This window comes from Anabrus simplex, chromosome 2 (assembly GCF_040414725.1).
Source record: "Anabrus simplex isolate iqAnaSimp1 chromosome 2, ASM4041472v1, whole genome shotgun sequence".
Taxonomy (NCBI): Eukaryota; Metazoa; Arthropoda; class Insecta; order Orthoptera; family Tettigoniidae; genus Anabrus; species Anabrus simplex.
The window spans coordinates 248,005,934-248,024,577 of record NC_090266.1 but is presented as its reverse complement, the minus strand read 5'-3'; the positions used below and the strand labels follow the sequence as shown (position 1 = coordinate 248,024,577).

At 41.2% G+C, this 18,644-nt stretch overlaps 1 protein-coding gene across 1 annotated transcript in view; it reads right to left on the bottom strand.

Moving 5' to 3' along the window:
• Positions 1 to 18,644, bottom strand: part of kn (EBF transcription factor knot) — an 891,516-nt gene that overhangs the window by 91,129 nt on the left and 781,743 nt on the right. The window contains exon 8 of the mRNA XM_067139000.2: positions 11,563 to 11,689. Coding sequence (XP_066995101.1) covers positions 11,563 to 11,689 — 127 coding nt within the window. The remainder of the gene's footprint in view (positions 1 to 11,562; positions 11,690 to 18,644) is intronic.

The window sequence follows — 18,644 nt, the reverse complement described above, 5'->3', positions numbered from 1 at the left end:
AACCCTCTGAGCCACTCAGCCCGGCTAGAAGGTTTTGGGAGACGCAATAATGATAATGGGCTAGGATTGTAAAGTTAGCGATCGAGGTCTTAATTAAGATACAGCTCCAGCATTTGCTTGATCTGAAAATTAGGAAATATGGAAATCCATTTTCTGGGCTCCCAACAGTGGGGGACTCACCGTTTCCCAATGCAAGCTCACAGCTACCTGATCCACCTGATCCACCTGATCCAAAGTGTTTAACCAATCGAGCGGTATATTAGGATTTGTATGGGGGTTAACATCCGATTCCATTCCAGGCCCCATACAATTTTTCATATGAAAATTCCAACCCGGGATCTATCAAGATTCGAAGGTTGGTCACAGCTAAGCCACGGCGTTAATCATGCTAAATAATAATAATAATAATAATAATAATAATAATAATAATAATAATAATAATAATAATAATAATAACAACATTGACTCAAACATGAAGGCATACGGTAAGTAAAGGGAGACCGAGGCGATTAAGGTTATGATCAGTTTATAATGACATAAATTTAAGAGGTTTTAAACTAAACGATGTGATTAGCTGCCAACCCCGGAGGCCCGGGTTCTATTCCCGCCTCTGGCACGAAATATATAAAGTGGTATGAGGACTTGAAAGGGATCCACTCGGCCTAGGAAGGTCAACTGAGTAGAGAGGGGTTCGATTCCCTCCTCAGTCATCCGGGAAGTGGTTTTCCGTGGTTTCCCACTTCTCCTCCATGCAAATTCCGGAATGGTACCTAACTTAAAGCCACGGCCGATTCCTTCCCTCTTCCTTGTCTATCCCTTCCAAACTTCCCATCCCCCCTCAAGGTGCCTGTTCAGCATAGCAGGTGAGGCCGCCTGGGTGAGGTACTGCTCATCCTACCCAGTTGTATCCCTCGACCCAGAGTCTGAAGCTCCAGGACACTGCCCTTGAGGCGGTAGAGATGGGATCCCTCGCTGAGTCCGAGGCGAAGACCGTCCCTGGAGGGTAAACACATGAAGGATAAGAAGAAGAAGAAACAAAACGAGGCCAATGATCTAGTCACCAATGGAAGATTGTGGAGGCATTCATAGAGGCTAGCAAGCAGGACACTGAATGGCATTACATTTAATCATGAATATGTCAATAATAATAATAATAATAATAATAATAATAATAATAATAATAATAATAATTGCACGGCTATGTAAGTGAGTACTATATTTGAAGGTATCGTAAATCTGTATACAAATAAGGTGATATAGTCGTATTTTTACGTCCTTCGTTGTGGACGAGAATGTCATGTTACCTTGTTTTAGTATGTGAGGCAAGCTGAACCATCTACACGTCGTCGTGATTGTGGGCTGTAGTTTACGAGAATGTAAAAATGTCAGTGTAACCGTCAGTTTCTTTCTACGATGTACCAAGACAAATAGAAAATGACCTAGAAGGAGTAAAAGAAGGGAATAACTATTACCGCCACATAATAATTTTGCTGCATAATATATGCACCCGTGCGCAGGCGAAGGAGGAGAATGAATTAGCGACAGGGGGAGAGTGAAGCAGGGTAGAGACGGATTGAGAGAGTTTGCTTAGGGAACAAGGGCTTACTGAAAAATACTGAAAAATGAGGAAGTCAAAGAAAGAGGGGAAGGACCAAAGAGAAATGAGTGGTTCATCGCGGAGAAAGAAAGATAAAGAGCGAGGGTGTGAGAGCAAGAGAGAACGCGCCACAGTGCCAGGGCGTTTCCTTCCTCCACTGAACTGAATCGGGAGCCAATTTCACAAAGTTTTGGATTCGGTGCTGGGCCGCATACAAACGAGATGTTTCCTTCCCTTGGCTATGGATTCTGTAATCTTTGGGCTCAGTCTGCAGTTCATGGAAGCTAGGCATACCAATGAGCCTAGGTGATTTGTGAGGTTTACAACTCTGGGTTCGCACACACTACATAGCACATGACTGTCGTCAGCAACTACCTATCTTATCAATGTTCCATGTGTTTGTTGTTGCTTCTTAATTTGAGGGAACCGAGCCCAACATCTTTTGAAGTAATATGATCTTAACTCTCGATTTCAGCGTGTATTGCTGTCATTATTTTGGGTTTTGATCCTGAGACTTGAAGGAAGATATTTCCACAGCGTTTTTCTGTGTAGAATGGGTGTAAAATAAAACGAAATAAAACCATACTCTTAATAGCAGTCGCCAGCATCATGATTTGAACTTCAGATCTTCCAGTAGCGCAGATTCCCAGACCTACCTTAGTGTTTGACGTTGTCATGCTCGGCTAATAATAAGAAAGTATGGGTATAATAATTTCGTGTGGCTATTTCTAGCCGAGTGCAGCCCTTGTAAGACAGACCCTGCGATGAGGTTGGGCGGCATCTGCCATGTGTAGGTAACTGCGTGTTATTGTGGTGGAAGATAGTGTTATTTGTGGTGTGTGAGTTGCAGGGATGTTGGGGACAGCACAAACACCCAGCCCCCGAGCCATTGGAATTAAGCAATGAAGGTTAAAATCCCCGACCCGGCTGGGAATCGAACCCGGGACCCTCTGAACCGAAGGCCATTACGCTGTCCATTCAGCCAACGAGTCGGACAAAGTATGGGTAAAAATATGAGACTTCTTCTGCATCTTTTAACCATAAGGTCATTAATACGAAATACTTCCTCTTAAAACGTTTCCTGCTTCTTTAATCAAGAAAAAATAAAAAATAACTTCCCCTCTTGATACTCATTACCCGGGTTGGCAGAGTAAACTCTCTGGTTGTGTGTCTTTCAAAAAAAGAAAGAGTCCTTTCTACATTTTCAACTTCTTAACGAGGTGCAACAGGATGTAACAAACTTTAAGAACACTTTCCTCACACGTAGAAGAATAAAATATGTTATATGGACATAGGTCCGGAAACACTTTGATTCCATGTTAGAACTGATTTCCAATAGCTCTTCATGGCACATTAATCAAGGGAAACATACAGAAACAGAACGTACATCACCATATTATTTTTCTTCTTTTCCTACCGCTGTCCCACACCTGCGGAGTTGCGGGTGCGAATGCGAAATGCTTCGCACATGTGGATTTGGTCCTGTTTTACGACCGCATGTCCTTCCTGACGCCAACCCTATATGGAGGGATGTAATCACTATTGCGTGTTTCTGTGGTGGTTGCTAGTGTAGTGTGTTGTGTGAATATGAAGAGGAGAGTGTTGGAACGGACACATACCCAGTCCCCGAGCCAGAGGAATTAATCAAAAGCGATTAAAATCCCCGACCCGGCCGGGAATAGAACCCTGGACCCTCTAAACCGAAGACAAGTAAGCTGACCATTCAGCCAACGAAATGGACAAAACCTACATCACCATACCACATGACATATTTTTCTTACGTGAAATGTTGAAAATGCCCTCCTTTGAAAGGAAATGGCGTATGGCTTCTAGTGCCGGGAATGTCCGAGGACAAGTTTGGCTCGCCAGATGCAGGTCTTTTTATTCGACTCCCGTAGGCGACCTGCGCGTCGTGGTGAGGATGAAATGATGATGAAGAAAGCACATACACCCAACCCACGTGTCAGCGAAATAAACCAATCATGGTTAAAATTCCCGATCCTGTCGGGAATCGAACCCGGGACCCCTGAGGCAAAAAGGCCAGCACTCTAACCATTTAGCCATGGAGCCGGACATGCCCCTCGGTTGGTAATAATGCATGCATCAACCCGACTACCGGATGCACTGATGTATGCCTGGAATATCACGTAAGGTTTCGCAGCATTTACCAATGCTAAGAGAGTCCATTTTTTTAACATTTCATGTAATCTGGTACGTTCTGTTCTTTTGTGTATCCCATATTAATTTACTAGGTTGTGTTATGTGCTGTGATAATGTGTCGCCTTCTGCCTGCATCTCGAACAATGCCCCGCCGCACACACTCCCCTGCAAGTATGCTGGCCCGGCTCACTATCTAACTTGGTACTGTCTGCCCCTGAGGCAGTTTTCGTCCTCGCTAAAGCCGCGTGCACTCCGAGCGCGCTTCGCATAGTGTGTCGCGTGTAGCGTGAAGTGCTATGCATAGGGCAAGGCGTGCTCCTGTTCACACCGAAATCTCTACGCCGAGCACTCAGCTTAGCCTGGCGCGAGGCGTTTCACGGTGGTCACAAACTAATGCCGTTACCCGGGTGCGCTAGAAACAATTTATTGGTGGATAACAGTCATTTAAAATTGAAAATTAGAAAGAAGAATCGAAAGTGGGTTCATGAATTTAATGAAGAACGAATTACTTTCGGAGAATTCTATCGCTTGTACAGATATGCAAGACTTTATCGTGATAAATTTTATGATTATTTAAGAATGACCAAAAAAAATACCTTTGACCTTCCAAACCCTGCAACTGAAATGTGGCGAGAAGTAGCAGAGAAGTATTGGGGGGATATTGAATTTTCCCAACTGTCTAGCCGCACTGGGCAGCATACACGTGGAAATCACGTGCCCGGCTTAATCACGCTTTTTATAATTATAAATTTGTTATTGTTACAAACTCTTGTCGATGCAGATTGCCACCTGCTGGCTGTTGATATTGGGGCAGATGGATATCAAAGATGGAGGAAATTTTAGAATAATATCATTACACAATTAATTGGAAAATAACACACTAAATGTTCCACCAGCACGAGAACTCCCACAAATTCAAGGTATCGATGCTTTTGTCATGGTTATTGATGGATCATACCCTCTTTTGCAATACTTGATGAGGCCATATCCTACAAGAATTTTAGACAATCGGAAACGTATTTATAATATTATCGAATCTCAAGGGTAAGAAAGAAGTGTAATGTGCATTTTGTATTATGTGCAGTAAGTGGCGGGTTTTAATGAAAGCAATAGAAACTGATGTTTTCAATGCAAGTTATATTGTGAAAGCTATTTGCATCCTTCATAACTTCATTTTAGTCCAGGAACGCTTCCAGGCGGGAAATGATGATGAGAACCTGATTACTTACGAACTAACACACCAAGACAATGTCTTTCCCAGAAAGAGTTAAAAACATCCAAGATACTTTCCGCGATTTCCTTAATGACACTGGATCTGTAGCTTGGCAGAATAATTACACATATCATATACAGTTTATCACAGTAAAAAAGTGGAGTCAATGAGTGACAAATATAATCATTCATAAATAGAAATATTTACTTCCAAGCCCACTACTAGCCTGCAGAGTGATATAATTCTTCATGTTACCACCCTCCGCTGGCAAAATTATAAAACGATATGGCAGAGTCTGGGAGATTATATGCCTTCTGTCACAAAGTGTCCTGCTCTATGGCTAAATCGTTAGCGTACTGGCGTTCGGACACTGGGCCCCGAGTTCGATTCCCGGCACAGTCGGGAATTTTAACCATAATTGGTAAATTCCGCTGGCACGTGGGCTCGGTGTATGTGCCGTCTTTATAATCAATTCATCCTCATCACGACACAGGTCAACTACGGGTGTCTATTCAAAAGACCTGCACCTGGCAAGCCGAACTTTTCCTCGGACACTCCCGGCTCCGAAAGCCATATGCAATTTCATCCTGTCACAATGTTAAGCCCAGTAAAATGTGCCAATAGGAGTAATATTACCGTATATGTTTGCTGTAGCAATGCTGTAAAATTGCTGTAGATACTTCAATCCACTTATTTTGTAAAAAATTTACATTTTTAACGTTGTTGTGCCTGGGGTTCCATATTTGTTTTCTTTGAAACACTGCATGAGCAATTTCTTCTTCCATAGCTTCAGAAACAGCTAAGTAGGGCTAAGCAGTTAACCAACACTGCTCATTATCTGGCGCTTCGCTTAGCTTTAAGGTAGGCGTAGTGCGTAGCAGAGCGCGGTTCGTGTGAACGCCTGGCTTAGGAACACAGCACTGGTTATGCTTAGCGTTCAGCAACAAGAGACACCCTATGCGAAGCGCGCTCGGTGTGCACGCGGCCTAACGCTTTTCCGCGTCAGCTCTTGCTACTCGAACATTCTCGGCAATCGGTCCTTGTATATAAAAATATCAGCTCATTTCACATCTCACTTACAGCTGTTCGAGCTGGAGTCCGCCGTGGTCTAAGAGCTGGTTCCCATTCTGAGTATGCTCATCATTCTTCTTAAAAGGAGGTGAGAGTTCGAGAGAGAGAGAGAGAGTAGGACCGCGATAATCCGGCATGCTCGGGGATCTACCACTGCCAGATTATCAAATATGCCGGATTAACCAGGTCATTTTCGAAACCCTGGTTTAAACGAGGGTATATGAATAAAAACTACTGTACAGTTTTAACGCAAAAAAAAAAAAAAAAAAAAAAAAAAAAAAAACAACTAATACTTCGTCGCCGTTCGGGCAAATGGTCACAACCATTATTTTCCTTAAGACTGGTCACGCCTCATATGGAATATTTAGTCCATAAGAAGAACATTCGTTGTGTTCATTTTCCTATGCGTGCGTGTGAAGGAAAAAGAACCTTACAATACCGCGATCTAGGAATGTATGTTTTCATGACTAATTACGCACTTCTACAGTATAATTTACTTAAGGTTCAGTTTCCTTTAGAATACAACATATGAAAATAAAAACAACGAAACTTGTTCTGATAGACTGCATACCCATACGTGGCTGGGAGTCGTGACCATTCGTAAGGAAAATAACAGATAGGAAGAGTATTGTGAAATGTGACCTTTTGCCCGAACAGCGACGAACTGTTATTAATCAATACAACAGAAAACATTGCACTACAAAAAGTTAAAAGTATGTGGTACTATACAGTGCAAACGAAACAACTAAAAATCAAGTAATTTCATTATGAATCATTTTGTAGGCCTATTATGAAATACAAATGCACCATGGCTTTGAAAACCAAGAACGAGTTCATTTGTATCAAATAAAAAATTTGGCACAGTTCAATCTGGAACACTGTCTATTGGCCAAGCATAGGTGTCTGATGATGTCGAGGGCGTGGAACATGTCGGACTGATATCTAACACTGACCCGATAGCTTGAATTAGCTCTGAGCCCTCTGAAATATTGTAGGGATGTAAAATTGTTTTTTGGATGGAACTCGTTCATGACAACATTTATGTTGTATAATGTGGAGATTCATAACTTCAGCAAGGTCGTATTGTTGTCTCCCTTCTGTGAATTTTACAAAAGTGTTTAAGACTTGCGAAACCTCAGCCCGTGGTATGTTTGGTTTAGAAAATATATTCACTGTAGGTACGATTTTGTACACTGTGCTGTAGTCTGTTTGACAGTCGTACATATAGTTAAATTTGGACGCAGTACAGTAGTCCGGTTCCATGGCCTTTGGTGTCAGGGGTCCCGGATTCGATTTTCGGTAGGGTCGGTAATTTTAACCATCATTGGTTAATTTCTCTGACACGGGGGCTAGGTGTATGTGTCGTCTTCATCATCATCATTTCATCCCCCATCACGACGTGCAGGTCACCTACGGGAGTCAAATCAAAAGACCTGCACCTGGCGAGCCGAACTTGTCCTCGGACACTCCCGGCACTGAAAGCCATACGCCATTTCATTTTTGAGTACAGTAAATTTATTAAAGCATTGTTAAAGGAAAGCGCGCCGTACTGATGCAAATGTGAGTGCTGTAACTGCAGGTCTACGTGAACGAGGAATCATAGTGATATTAAAACGAAGCCAAGATGGGGATCTGTCAGATCCCGACAAGAGCATACTCGCACAGAAAGCAGTGACTGACGAAACTCCGAACGTTTCCGATATCTCCCGCACGCGTCCGGCTGTGCCCCCCATCGTGCCGAACGCTAAATCCCTCAAAGTATAGGAAGGCATCGATTTCTGATTCGTGCCGGACTATCGAGTCTGTCAAGACTATCCAGTGCCGGATTATCGCGGTCCTACTGTTTTACGTTTGAGGAGCCTTGATGCTCTAGCTGAATTATTGTCTTGTTTCCGTGCCGATTTTTTCTACGGTTTTCTTTAATTGATTGTTACCTAATGAATCTAAATTTTGGCATCTATGAGAGTTGCGTGGGGGCAATTATGCAGAAACTTAATCGTCCAATTGAACTTGGATTTTTTTAAACTTATTGTATTGAAGAAGAACAGCAATAAATGAGCTTCCGAACATTTTCGGCCTGTTTTAGCAATTTCTTCTTTATGGGCGTTCTGCATTGTGGCTATCTTTCAATTTTCGTTCAGGACGTATTTTTCCTGTTTGTAAAAACAGTGGTTTGCCTAATCCTTTTCTACCTTCGTGGATAGTATGGTGTAGGTAACAATTCAAGGGTCATACGATACTGAGGAATTCAGTGCCGTATAGTGAAGAAAAACAGACAAATATATTAATTTTATTTCGTAAAATATTGCGTGATCCTTAAACCTTGTTTTCGTGCTGTGATAACGATGGTAAAATTCACGTACATCTACAAGGTCCCTTCCTTCCTTCCCTCCAGTATAAAAATAATGGTGGTGTGGCCTCCGAAGAGGCCTGGCGCAGATCTTCCGAGCTGGCGCCGTGTAGGCAACCTAAGAATCTATGAGCATGGGGACCTACCTACTGCATGATGAATTCCAATGATGAGGATGGCACATGCACCCAGTCCCAGAACCATCGGAATTAACGAATGGAGGTTGAAATCCCAGAAACGGTCGGTAATTGAACCCGGGACCCCCTAGATCGAAAAGACTTAACCATAGAGGCGGACTTAAGGAACAATTTTCAAGGCAAAGTTTCTGAATTCCAGAGTTTCTTATGGATATACTTTATAGGGACCCTTACTTTTCTCAAAACACTTTTAGAATTCAGAGTTCATCACTATCGAAATTGGATGCTATAAATCCGCATAACTGTTACTGTCACCATACATAAACATATGAAAAATGACTAGAAATATATTTTTGATGATTGTATAAGGTACTTGAATTCATTTTAACTTTTGCCCATCAGTGACTGCTGGTGCACATGTAAAAATTGTGTGTGTGACACGCGATCGGAGTGCAAAGGACACAAGTTTCTATCATATCGAGCATATAAGGTTTTGTACGAAACAGAGCATTTGGGGGAAGCATTACTCTCCTTCTTTAATATTAGGAGATCTGCTGCTGAAAACCGTCGTTTGCTTGTGAGGTGAGGATGATCTATCGAAATCAAAATGCAGGAATTTATTTCCATGCTTTAAAGAGGCCTTTGAGGTGAAAGAGAATGAATGCCCGGTCAGGAATTACTGGAAAAGGATTCATGTCAGACGCTCAAAGAGTTTTCGGAAGTACTACATGTCGGTGACTTAATCGTTAGCAAATGTTTATAAGCAATGAAAATGGCCCTGAAGCTCGGAAATTGGGTCCTCCATGAATTGCAGGAATGATATAAAAAATCGCTCAACCGTTATGAGCTGTTTGTGCAAAGACAAAAAAAAAGGAGCTCGTTTGTCCGTCGACTAGTGTTTGACGACAAAAAATTATTTCTTTACGGAATAGGACATGAATTCCCAGCGTCAAGTTGGTGCATTATGATCTGCAACTGGGTGAAACCATCAATGGTGAACGTTACAGACGAATGTTACGCAATATGAAATGTGCACTCGCTACAAACTTGCCGGCAATACGTCACAAGATATGACAAGATTAACTTTCTCCATGATAATGCCAGACCGCACATGGCCAATCGCATGGGGCACTTAGATGTAATGTATTTCCCCATCCGCCCTTTTTCTCGGAAGTTGCTCCATGAGGTTACCATTTGTTTCGGTCACTACAACATGGGCTTTCTGAGCAACACTTCTGTTATTTCGCTGATATTCGCAAATAGCTTGATGACTGCATCGCTTTTAAAGAACCTGGACTTTTCTATCGCGGAATACACTTGTTACCTGAACGGTGGGAAAGGACACTACCCTTAATATTTTACGTGTCGTCCTTCTGCAATGACCGTAATTTGGTGTGGAAGAAAGAAAGTGAAATTTAATTGATCAATCTTACATTAATGATATACCGTCCAGTTTCATGCATGTGTATTCTACAACTAGGAAATAATTGAGAAATGTTCTTTGAACATCACTACGAAATATCACGTTGATGCTTAAATCTGCAATATATCTTTTGCTATGTGGCAGAAGTATTTTTTACACATATGAGGTACACAGTGGATACAAACTGACCGCTAACTCATTCTCTTGCATTACCAATGACTTTCTGTATGTGCTGAGGAAATTTTCCATTTCCACGTCCGAATAAATCTGCCCGATTGTAGTTATAAAGCTGTGAAGTCAAGCTTGAAGAACATTTCTACCATCAAAGGATTTTGCTCGGATAATTTTGGATAAAGAACGAGAAAGGTGGAAAATGGAGGGCGCAAAATCGGTGAATAAGAACCTCCCAACCAAGCACCTGGATAACTGCTCTTGTCAACTAAGCAGAATGTGGGCGTGCATTACCGTGTAGCAGCAACATTCGACGTAGGATTTCTTGCACTATGGCCACAAGGCATCTGATTTGTTGGGAATAAAGGTCAGCAGTGATGGGTATATTTTGGGAAGCAATTTCCAGAGCATGACCTTTCATGTCCCACCATACTCTTAATATTATCAGCTGAGGATGGGCACACATTTTTGGACGATAAGTTACTATTTCGTTGGAGATCAAACATACCCTCAGTTTTTGGACGTTCATATAAAATTACCATTTCTCTTCGCTGGTAACTATCCTAAACAAGAATAATTTATGCTGTTCATGAACTAACAGGTAAGTAGCAAAATGAGAAGTGCAAATGGCCAACCGATGATACCTTTTTTGTTATTAACGTGCCTGATTTTCGATTAAATACAGGGTGAAGCCGAACTGAAGAGACAAACGTTTGGAGCTTGTTCAGGGATACTTTCTGAGTATATTGGGATAAGATACCTGTGATCTCCAGTGACACTTTACAGATTAATAACGCGATTATGATTTATAAGGTTTGTTAGTGCAATCATAAAATTTGTCTGAAATATAATACCTTCACAACAGTGAAAATACTTTTAATATGGAACCAAAACGTGCTGCACAAAACACAGAGTAATGCAACAACCCTCGGACGAAACACGTACACTTTCATCGCAGTGTGTTCAATTTTTTCTATCAGTGTACTGTACAGTACAGTACGTAAGAAATGCAGAACTGTTCCCTTACCGGTAACAACTCCGTGTCGTTTGCTTCCGTCACGTCAAAAACCTCCTGAGGGACAAAATATCCTCACCCCTGCCTCTGTCTAGCATTTAGGACTGATGTAAAACAATTACTCTAATTTCTTTTTTTTTCAGTGCGAATACAGATATAAAGTAAATTGGGGCAACCAACCAAGCGAAATGCAACTACTCTGAAACAAGCCACCAGAGGTCACGGGTCCCTTATACCAATGTACTCAGACGGTATCCCTAAATAACCTCCGAAAGTTTATCGGTGGAGTTCAGCTTCATTCTGTGTATACGATAAAAGAGATTCCATGTTCACTAAAATACGTTGCAAAGCTATATTAAACTTGACACAAAGTAAATCTAGGTGCTTAAGAAAAAGTATAATAAATGATTTTGCTGTTTACGTACAATACATACCTTCAGCTGGGTCTAACCGCTTCGCCCGTCGGCCATGTTTCGAGTTGTTGTGGACAAACATGTTGTCCGAGATGGCAAGTAAAGGGCCGTCGACGCCAACCTGCGTCGATATGACAACCTGCGAACAAAAAGAATCATGAATTGAAACGCCGATAGTCAGTACCCTTTACAAAATCTAATTGGATTTCTTAAAATGCTATTTGGAAATCTGTAGTTTTCAGCTTTTCACGTCGCATCTATACAATGTTGGCCACTGGCGGAGGTTTTCGGAAAGCATAGCATGGTAAGTAAATGCTAGTGACGAACTTCCGGCCATTTCAAATCAGCGTTTGAGGACTATGCAGCTCTGACGCAGCCTCATGTCGGCCCATGACTGATTAGAGCTATTCTCTCTCCCTGTGGCTGTGGGAAAGTAAAGAATGAACGCACATGCAGGGTAGAAGATCTTGTCTTTCAAGCCTACATTACGAAATATTACAGTGATTTCAATATTTCTTTGCATGAGGAAAATGTGTTCGTTGATGTTATGTAGGACAGATTTGTGCTTCTAAGATGGAATTTTCACTGTTGGGAAAACGAAGACAGGAGACATTTTTAAAGAATTTCTTTCCTTAAATCATGTGATTTTTGCAATTGTAACTCTAATAGTGAAGCCCTTACGTAATTCGACAATTGTTTAGAGGTATCGATGAAATGCTGCTTGAATAAAACATTATAATTTCAATGCCCTTTTCTGTAAATTGTAAGCAGGCACTAGTCAAATTTCTAAGAGAACCGATAAAGCTTCTGCGTAACACAATTTTGAAAGGTACAGTAGGTATTATAATATTCCAGTATGCCAGGGGGCCTTCTTGCATTTTTAAGAACGAGGAACAAACACAGTTTCCTCATAACCACGCAATGGCATTCAATTTATTTATTTATTTATTTATTTATTTAGTTGACTTCAGCTGTGGCGAAGTTAGGGTTCGTGGCCCTCTCTTACACTTAACCAAGTGAATTAAATTTTAATACATATCGTCCCTTAAGAAACAACGCTGCCTATCTGACAATGCTCTTCCTATCCGTTATGTTCCTTAGGACTGGTGACGCCTCTCATCCACATATGTGTATGCTGTCCATATTCTGGTCTAAAGTTAAGATGTCATGCCATGGAATGCTGTAGGCATCATATCTTAACTGATTCATGTCGATGTCTTTCAAATTCCTGCATGTTACATATATCTAGGTTTATATTTTGGAATACGAATCGAGTAAGCAGGGAATATAATGTCATGGATGGACAAGGACAGTACTGAAATTTGTCCATGAGTTACAAATTTCTGAGGGTCATTAGTCACATTACTGTCAGTATGCTTGGAGTTACATACCTTTGTCATCACAAATTCTCAGTCATGGACCCGAATAAGAGTAAAACTAGGCCACATGTGCCTGATGATGCGTTGGAAGCTGGGTTATGCATTCTTTCTGCTCAAATAATTTTCCCTGATATCACTTGCTGAAGCCTCCGTGGCTCAGGTGGCAGCACACCGGCCTCTCACCGCTGGGTTCCGTGGTTCAAATTCCGGTCACTATATCTAAGATTTGTGCGGGACAAAGTGGCGGTGGGACAGGTTTTTCTCCGGGTGCTCCGGTTTTCCCTGTCATTTTTGATTCCACCAACACTCTCCAGTATCATTTAATTTCATCTGCCAGTCATTAATCATTGCCCCAGAGGAGTGCTACAGGCTTCGGCAGCCGGCAAAATTCCTATCCTCGCCGCTATATGGGGGCTTCAATCATTCCATTCCTGACCCGGTCGAATGACAGGAACAGGCTGTGGATTTTCGTCACTTGGTGGAATCAAAGAATGGTCAAGTGCTTCCCAAATGCAGAAGAAAGGAAGTTTGATTTTCTTGTTTTTTTCATTAAGGCTGATTATTGCCATTCTTATATTCATTTCGAATCTCCATGATTCCATACACATCACTTCCCTCCGTCTTCTTCTCACTCAGTCGCTACCTCTCTACTCTGGGGCTCGTTCTGACCCCTGAGATCTCGGGGCAGCTCTGGGCCAAGCATCGGGCTTCCCCTAGGTCAGGGTGCTGTGCGCACAGATGTCCCTGAAGCATAAACAGAGCATGAATAATGGCGTGTGGTCTCCGGAGAGGCCTGGACCAGGTCATTTGAGTAGACGCCGTATAGGAGACCTGCGCGTCTCTGAGGATGAGACCGTACTTAAGATGAAATCTAATACTGAAAACTGCACAAAAACCCAGCCCCTGAACCATACGAATTAACTAACGAACGTTGAAATCCCTGTCCCGACTGGGAATCGAACCCGGAACCACAAATTGCTAACCATTTAGCCATGAAGCTGGACAATTGAACATTAACCCCTTGGGATGCTTGTAAATGAAAGTCATTATTTCTGTTCAAAATGTATGTAAAACTGAAACAATATGTTTGTTCACATTTAACTAGATGCCACGCAATGAGATTACGGAGAAAGTGTGACAATATTGTTGCTATTTTGCTTTACGTCGCACCGACACAGATATGTCTTACGGCGACGATGGGAGAGGAAAATCCTAGGAATTGGAAGCAAGCGGCCGTGGCCTTAATTAAGGTACAGCCCCGGCATTTGCCTGGTGTGAAAATATGAAACCACGGAAAACCATTTTCAGGGCCGCCGACAGTGGGGCTCGAACCCACTATCTCCAGATTACTGGATACTGACCGCACTTAAGCAACTGCAGCTATCGAGCTAGGTAGTGTGATAATAAACATCCTTACAGCATGAACGATTTCCAAACCAAAATATTAATAAATGCGTCTGAATAATATACGGTTTTTGGGAGATGAATACGAATATCCTTACGGAATGTAAGGATGAATGAGCACAGTTTGTAAAATATGACTTTTTCATTTTAAATTTATCGAATGGTTTGTCTGTGGGAGGATCTTGAATTATAGTACGAAATTTGTGAGGTAGACAGCAGCTTCGTTTAACCCACGGCTTACACCACCCGTCGTACCATGCTTCATGCAGTATGCATGCGTAATGTGTAAGAAACAATTCTAAGTATATCCCTCCACAGAAGGTGTACACATCACTTCACTGTGGCTTCAGGACTATGCATGCGTAATGTGTAAAAATTAAATATAAATACATCACTGCACTGCAGCTTGAGATACTATAGAGCCGTGAGTTGTATGAAAAAATTATACGTGCAAAGAAGTGAACGTTTTCATACTAGAAAATATTATAATAGACTACATCGTCGACTTACTTCTAAAACCTCGTATGTTACAATGTTCTTCCTACCCATTATATTCCTTAAGACTGGTCACGCCTCCCAGCCACATATTTATATGCAATCCATCAGAACCTTTTTCGTAGAAAAATATACCTTACCACACCGTATTGTAGGGATGTTGTTTTCATGGCTAATTTAAGCACTTCTACAGTTTAATGTATTTAAGGTTCATTTTCCTTTACACGGTACCTTAGGAAAATGAACACAACGAAAGTTGTTCTGATGGACTATACATCCATATGTGGCTGGGAGGCGTGACCAGTCTTAAGGAAGAAAATGGATAGGAGGTGCGTTGGGAGATACGAGGTTTTAAAAGTAAGCCATCGATATGTCACTAACATCCTAAATCGTTCAGCATTAAATACTGCCTGAGATACAAACATCAAATTTTCAACTTCACTTTCAGTTTTTTTAAATAGGACATAATTTTAAATCACATGCATTCTGGGCCCTACTAATAAGCAGAAAAATACTTGTACTTTACTCCTAAACATCTTGTATATAATGTTAATATTCTAGTCGAGATAGGAATGGAGAGGTCAGATATTGTGAATAAATATTCATGTTTAATAACTGAAGAGAGGAAATCCACAAGAGATACCTGCCCTAGAACAAGGATACCGTACAGTAACAGCATCGCACTATTTACCTTAGGATGCAATTAACGTAAATATTTTTAAATTTTGAAATTCCCCTATTGTACAGCTATCCACGATCAGAAAAAACTTTATTTTTCTTTACATATTCAACATAAATGGTGATTTACCATTGACAATGAATTACGTAAAACATCTGAACAAATATATATTAAAAACGAAGCAGGAATACCAAAACGGAGGAAGGAATTAACTGAAAATTTTGTCACAGATCGTCGCGCACCGAAGAGTAACACAATCACCTCTCCGGAACTGGAGGGTATGTGATACTTTTCTTCAAAGTACTTAAAACAGGGTTCGTAATGTCTCTTCTTTACCGAATCAACTTCTTTTGCCTGTGAACTGTTGGATGAATAACAACGCCGATGTTTCTCTCCCTGTCAATCGCGACAATGTTGCAGGTTTTCTGGATCCATCGCTAGAGATACAGTGCACTTCTTGAAAGACTTTAAATCTGCCAGATGGTGCTTCTTATTTCTCAACAGTTCCTCTTGCGGGCAGAAAACAAGATCATGAGGGAGGGTTTCTATCTCGTTGTAGTGACGGCAACGATTTTCTTGGCTTCTACCGGAAACGCTTCGAACTGCTATCACATTACAGCTCATTTTAATGGCTATAGTCCATTGGGAATTTGAAAGTTCTTTCCTCATTGTAAAACAGGTAATTGATTGGGTTCATTCTAAAAATTGTGGGACATCTCTTCCAAGGTGTGGTAGTTTTTTCCATTCTTTAATCTGCAGATTTTATTTAAAGTACATTCTCAAGAAAATATTTGACATGCAGTAAAATGTCTCTTAATGAAAAGTTAATAATAAATACATGGCCTCCATTAATCATAAATAAACAGCATCTTCCCTTTATTGAGAGTCAGATTATAGAAAACGCGGGTAAATATAGATAACAAGATTAATAAATGAAAGAATAAATTAACCAGTCACGAAAATAACTTTTCTCTTGTGGGTATTTCGTTTTTTAATCTTAATTAAAGAAATCTTGTAAGTCAGGCATGGCAAACTCTGCAAAGGCCACAGCTGTGGCTGGGATTTCCTACCGTGGCTGGTCTGATAGGCAGCTCTCGTTTCGATTGTTTTGACTCCGCAAGTCTTTGAACAGGGTAAAGGGAGCCATATTCGTGATACATGTAATTTGGTACTAATTTTTTTATCAATTATCATGAATTTTCCTATTGCAGACGAAGCATTTCAACTTTACTAGTAGTTCCCTAAGTTCTCAAAAGATGTATCTAGCTACTTGCACTGGCCTGCGTCGCGCTCTAGGGCACACAATACTTATTCAAAAAACGATCAAACTGTCGGCAGCCCTGAAGACGGTTTACCGTGGTTTCCCATTTTACACCAGGCAAATGCTGGAGCTGTACCTAAATTAAAACCACGGCCGCTTCCTTCCAACTCCTAGTCCTTTACTATCCCATCGTCGCCATAAGACCTATCTGTGTCGGTGCGACGTGAAGCTACTAGCAAAGCAAAGATTTATCACGAAAGTACCTGTATCACGAACACACCTTCCTTTACCCTATTTAGTTTTGCATCAGTTTAAATGTAACCAACAACATTCGACCTACTTATCCTATTTTCACTGGGTTGTTACGAGCGTTGCCTATCAGACCGGCCACGGTAGGAAATCCTAGCCACAGCTGTGACCTGTGCAGTGTTTGCCATGCTTGATTTACAAAATTTCTTTAATTAAGACTAAGAAACTTAAGTAATTACAGATCAGATTACTGCAATAAACGTAGTTTACGCCCGACCTTCTTGTCTTATTGGATATTATATCGGTATATATGAGACACTTCTCGAACGTCCCTTCCTAGTATCAAACCGCTGAACACAGACAAATGCGCCAGTAAACAAGGAATTAACGGAAAATATTGCGTACGTTTATACCTCTTAATATCATGAACTTTTGTTTTCCGTAATAACAGAAGTTCTTGCAAAATAAATCGTGAATGTTGCATATTAATATTTCAAAAGCTTTAGTCAAAAACAGAACCACTTATTGTGTAGATGAAGCAAGAAAGAACGCTATTCTAAACGGCCGTGCTATTTCGTTTAAACTACCAGAAGTTTAACCACACATTGCATTACAGCCGTTCAAGTTTGTCCTCATCCTACGTAACGTCGCGGCTTATGAATAAAGCGACAAAGGCCAGGCAGGAAGACTTGCCAGTTGTTGCCTTCTGATTCATGCACGCGATAAGGTTTATGGCGCATGAATTACGCATGCCGAGAAGCGAATAAATCAAGCCACGCCTCTAACAAGGTCGTAACCCCAGCGGCACTCAAGAGATTGTCATTGGCTCGCGTTGTGAGCAGGGCAATAATACACCTAGCGTCCCGTAGTGGTACACTGTCTTCTCAATTAAGTTTGCCGTAAAATTAATCCCTTTTTGCCCCATTTATGACATAACTGCACTGAAACTTCATTGCAATAACAAACATCCTGTGTGGCATGGAATCTTTTCGGTAAATCATAGTCCAATATATCATAGTGTACCCTTGTAAGGTCAAGGGATATGGGTGAAATATATGCATTCTGTAATTCCTTTTTAACCTGTTAGGTGCGAAGAATACGAGACAAAAATCTGTAAAGGCATAAGGAATATTCCACTATGCCATGTGTCCTCGTCCGTAGTGTAACGGCTAGCACTATTATCAGCCGTCCTTGGTGACTCGGGTTCGACTCCCGGTGCTGTCAGAGATTTAATAATGACAGGAGGGCTGGTATGTGGTTAGTAATATGCATGTAGCTAATCATGGGGATGAACTTAGAAACAGTTCCACAACCTCGAGGTTAAGAGAAAGCGAGTTTAATATGTCATGGGAAAATTATGAACAGTTATGCAGTAAGTAAACAAAATACGAATGGGACCAACTAACAATACCTCCGAGCAGCAAGGAGGATTAATTAATAATTCAACGCGAACTTCTTCGTAAGTATATCACGTTGCAGGTTTTATATGCTTATATCTGTTATTACACTACTGTTCATATTTGAAGCTAGATACAATAATAACCGAGCTCGATAGCTGCAGTCGCTTAAGTGCGGCCAGTATCCAGTATTCGGGAGATAGTAGGTTCGAACCCCAGACCTGCAGACC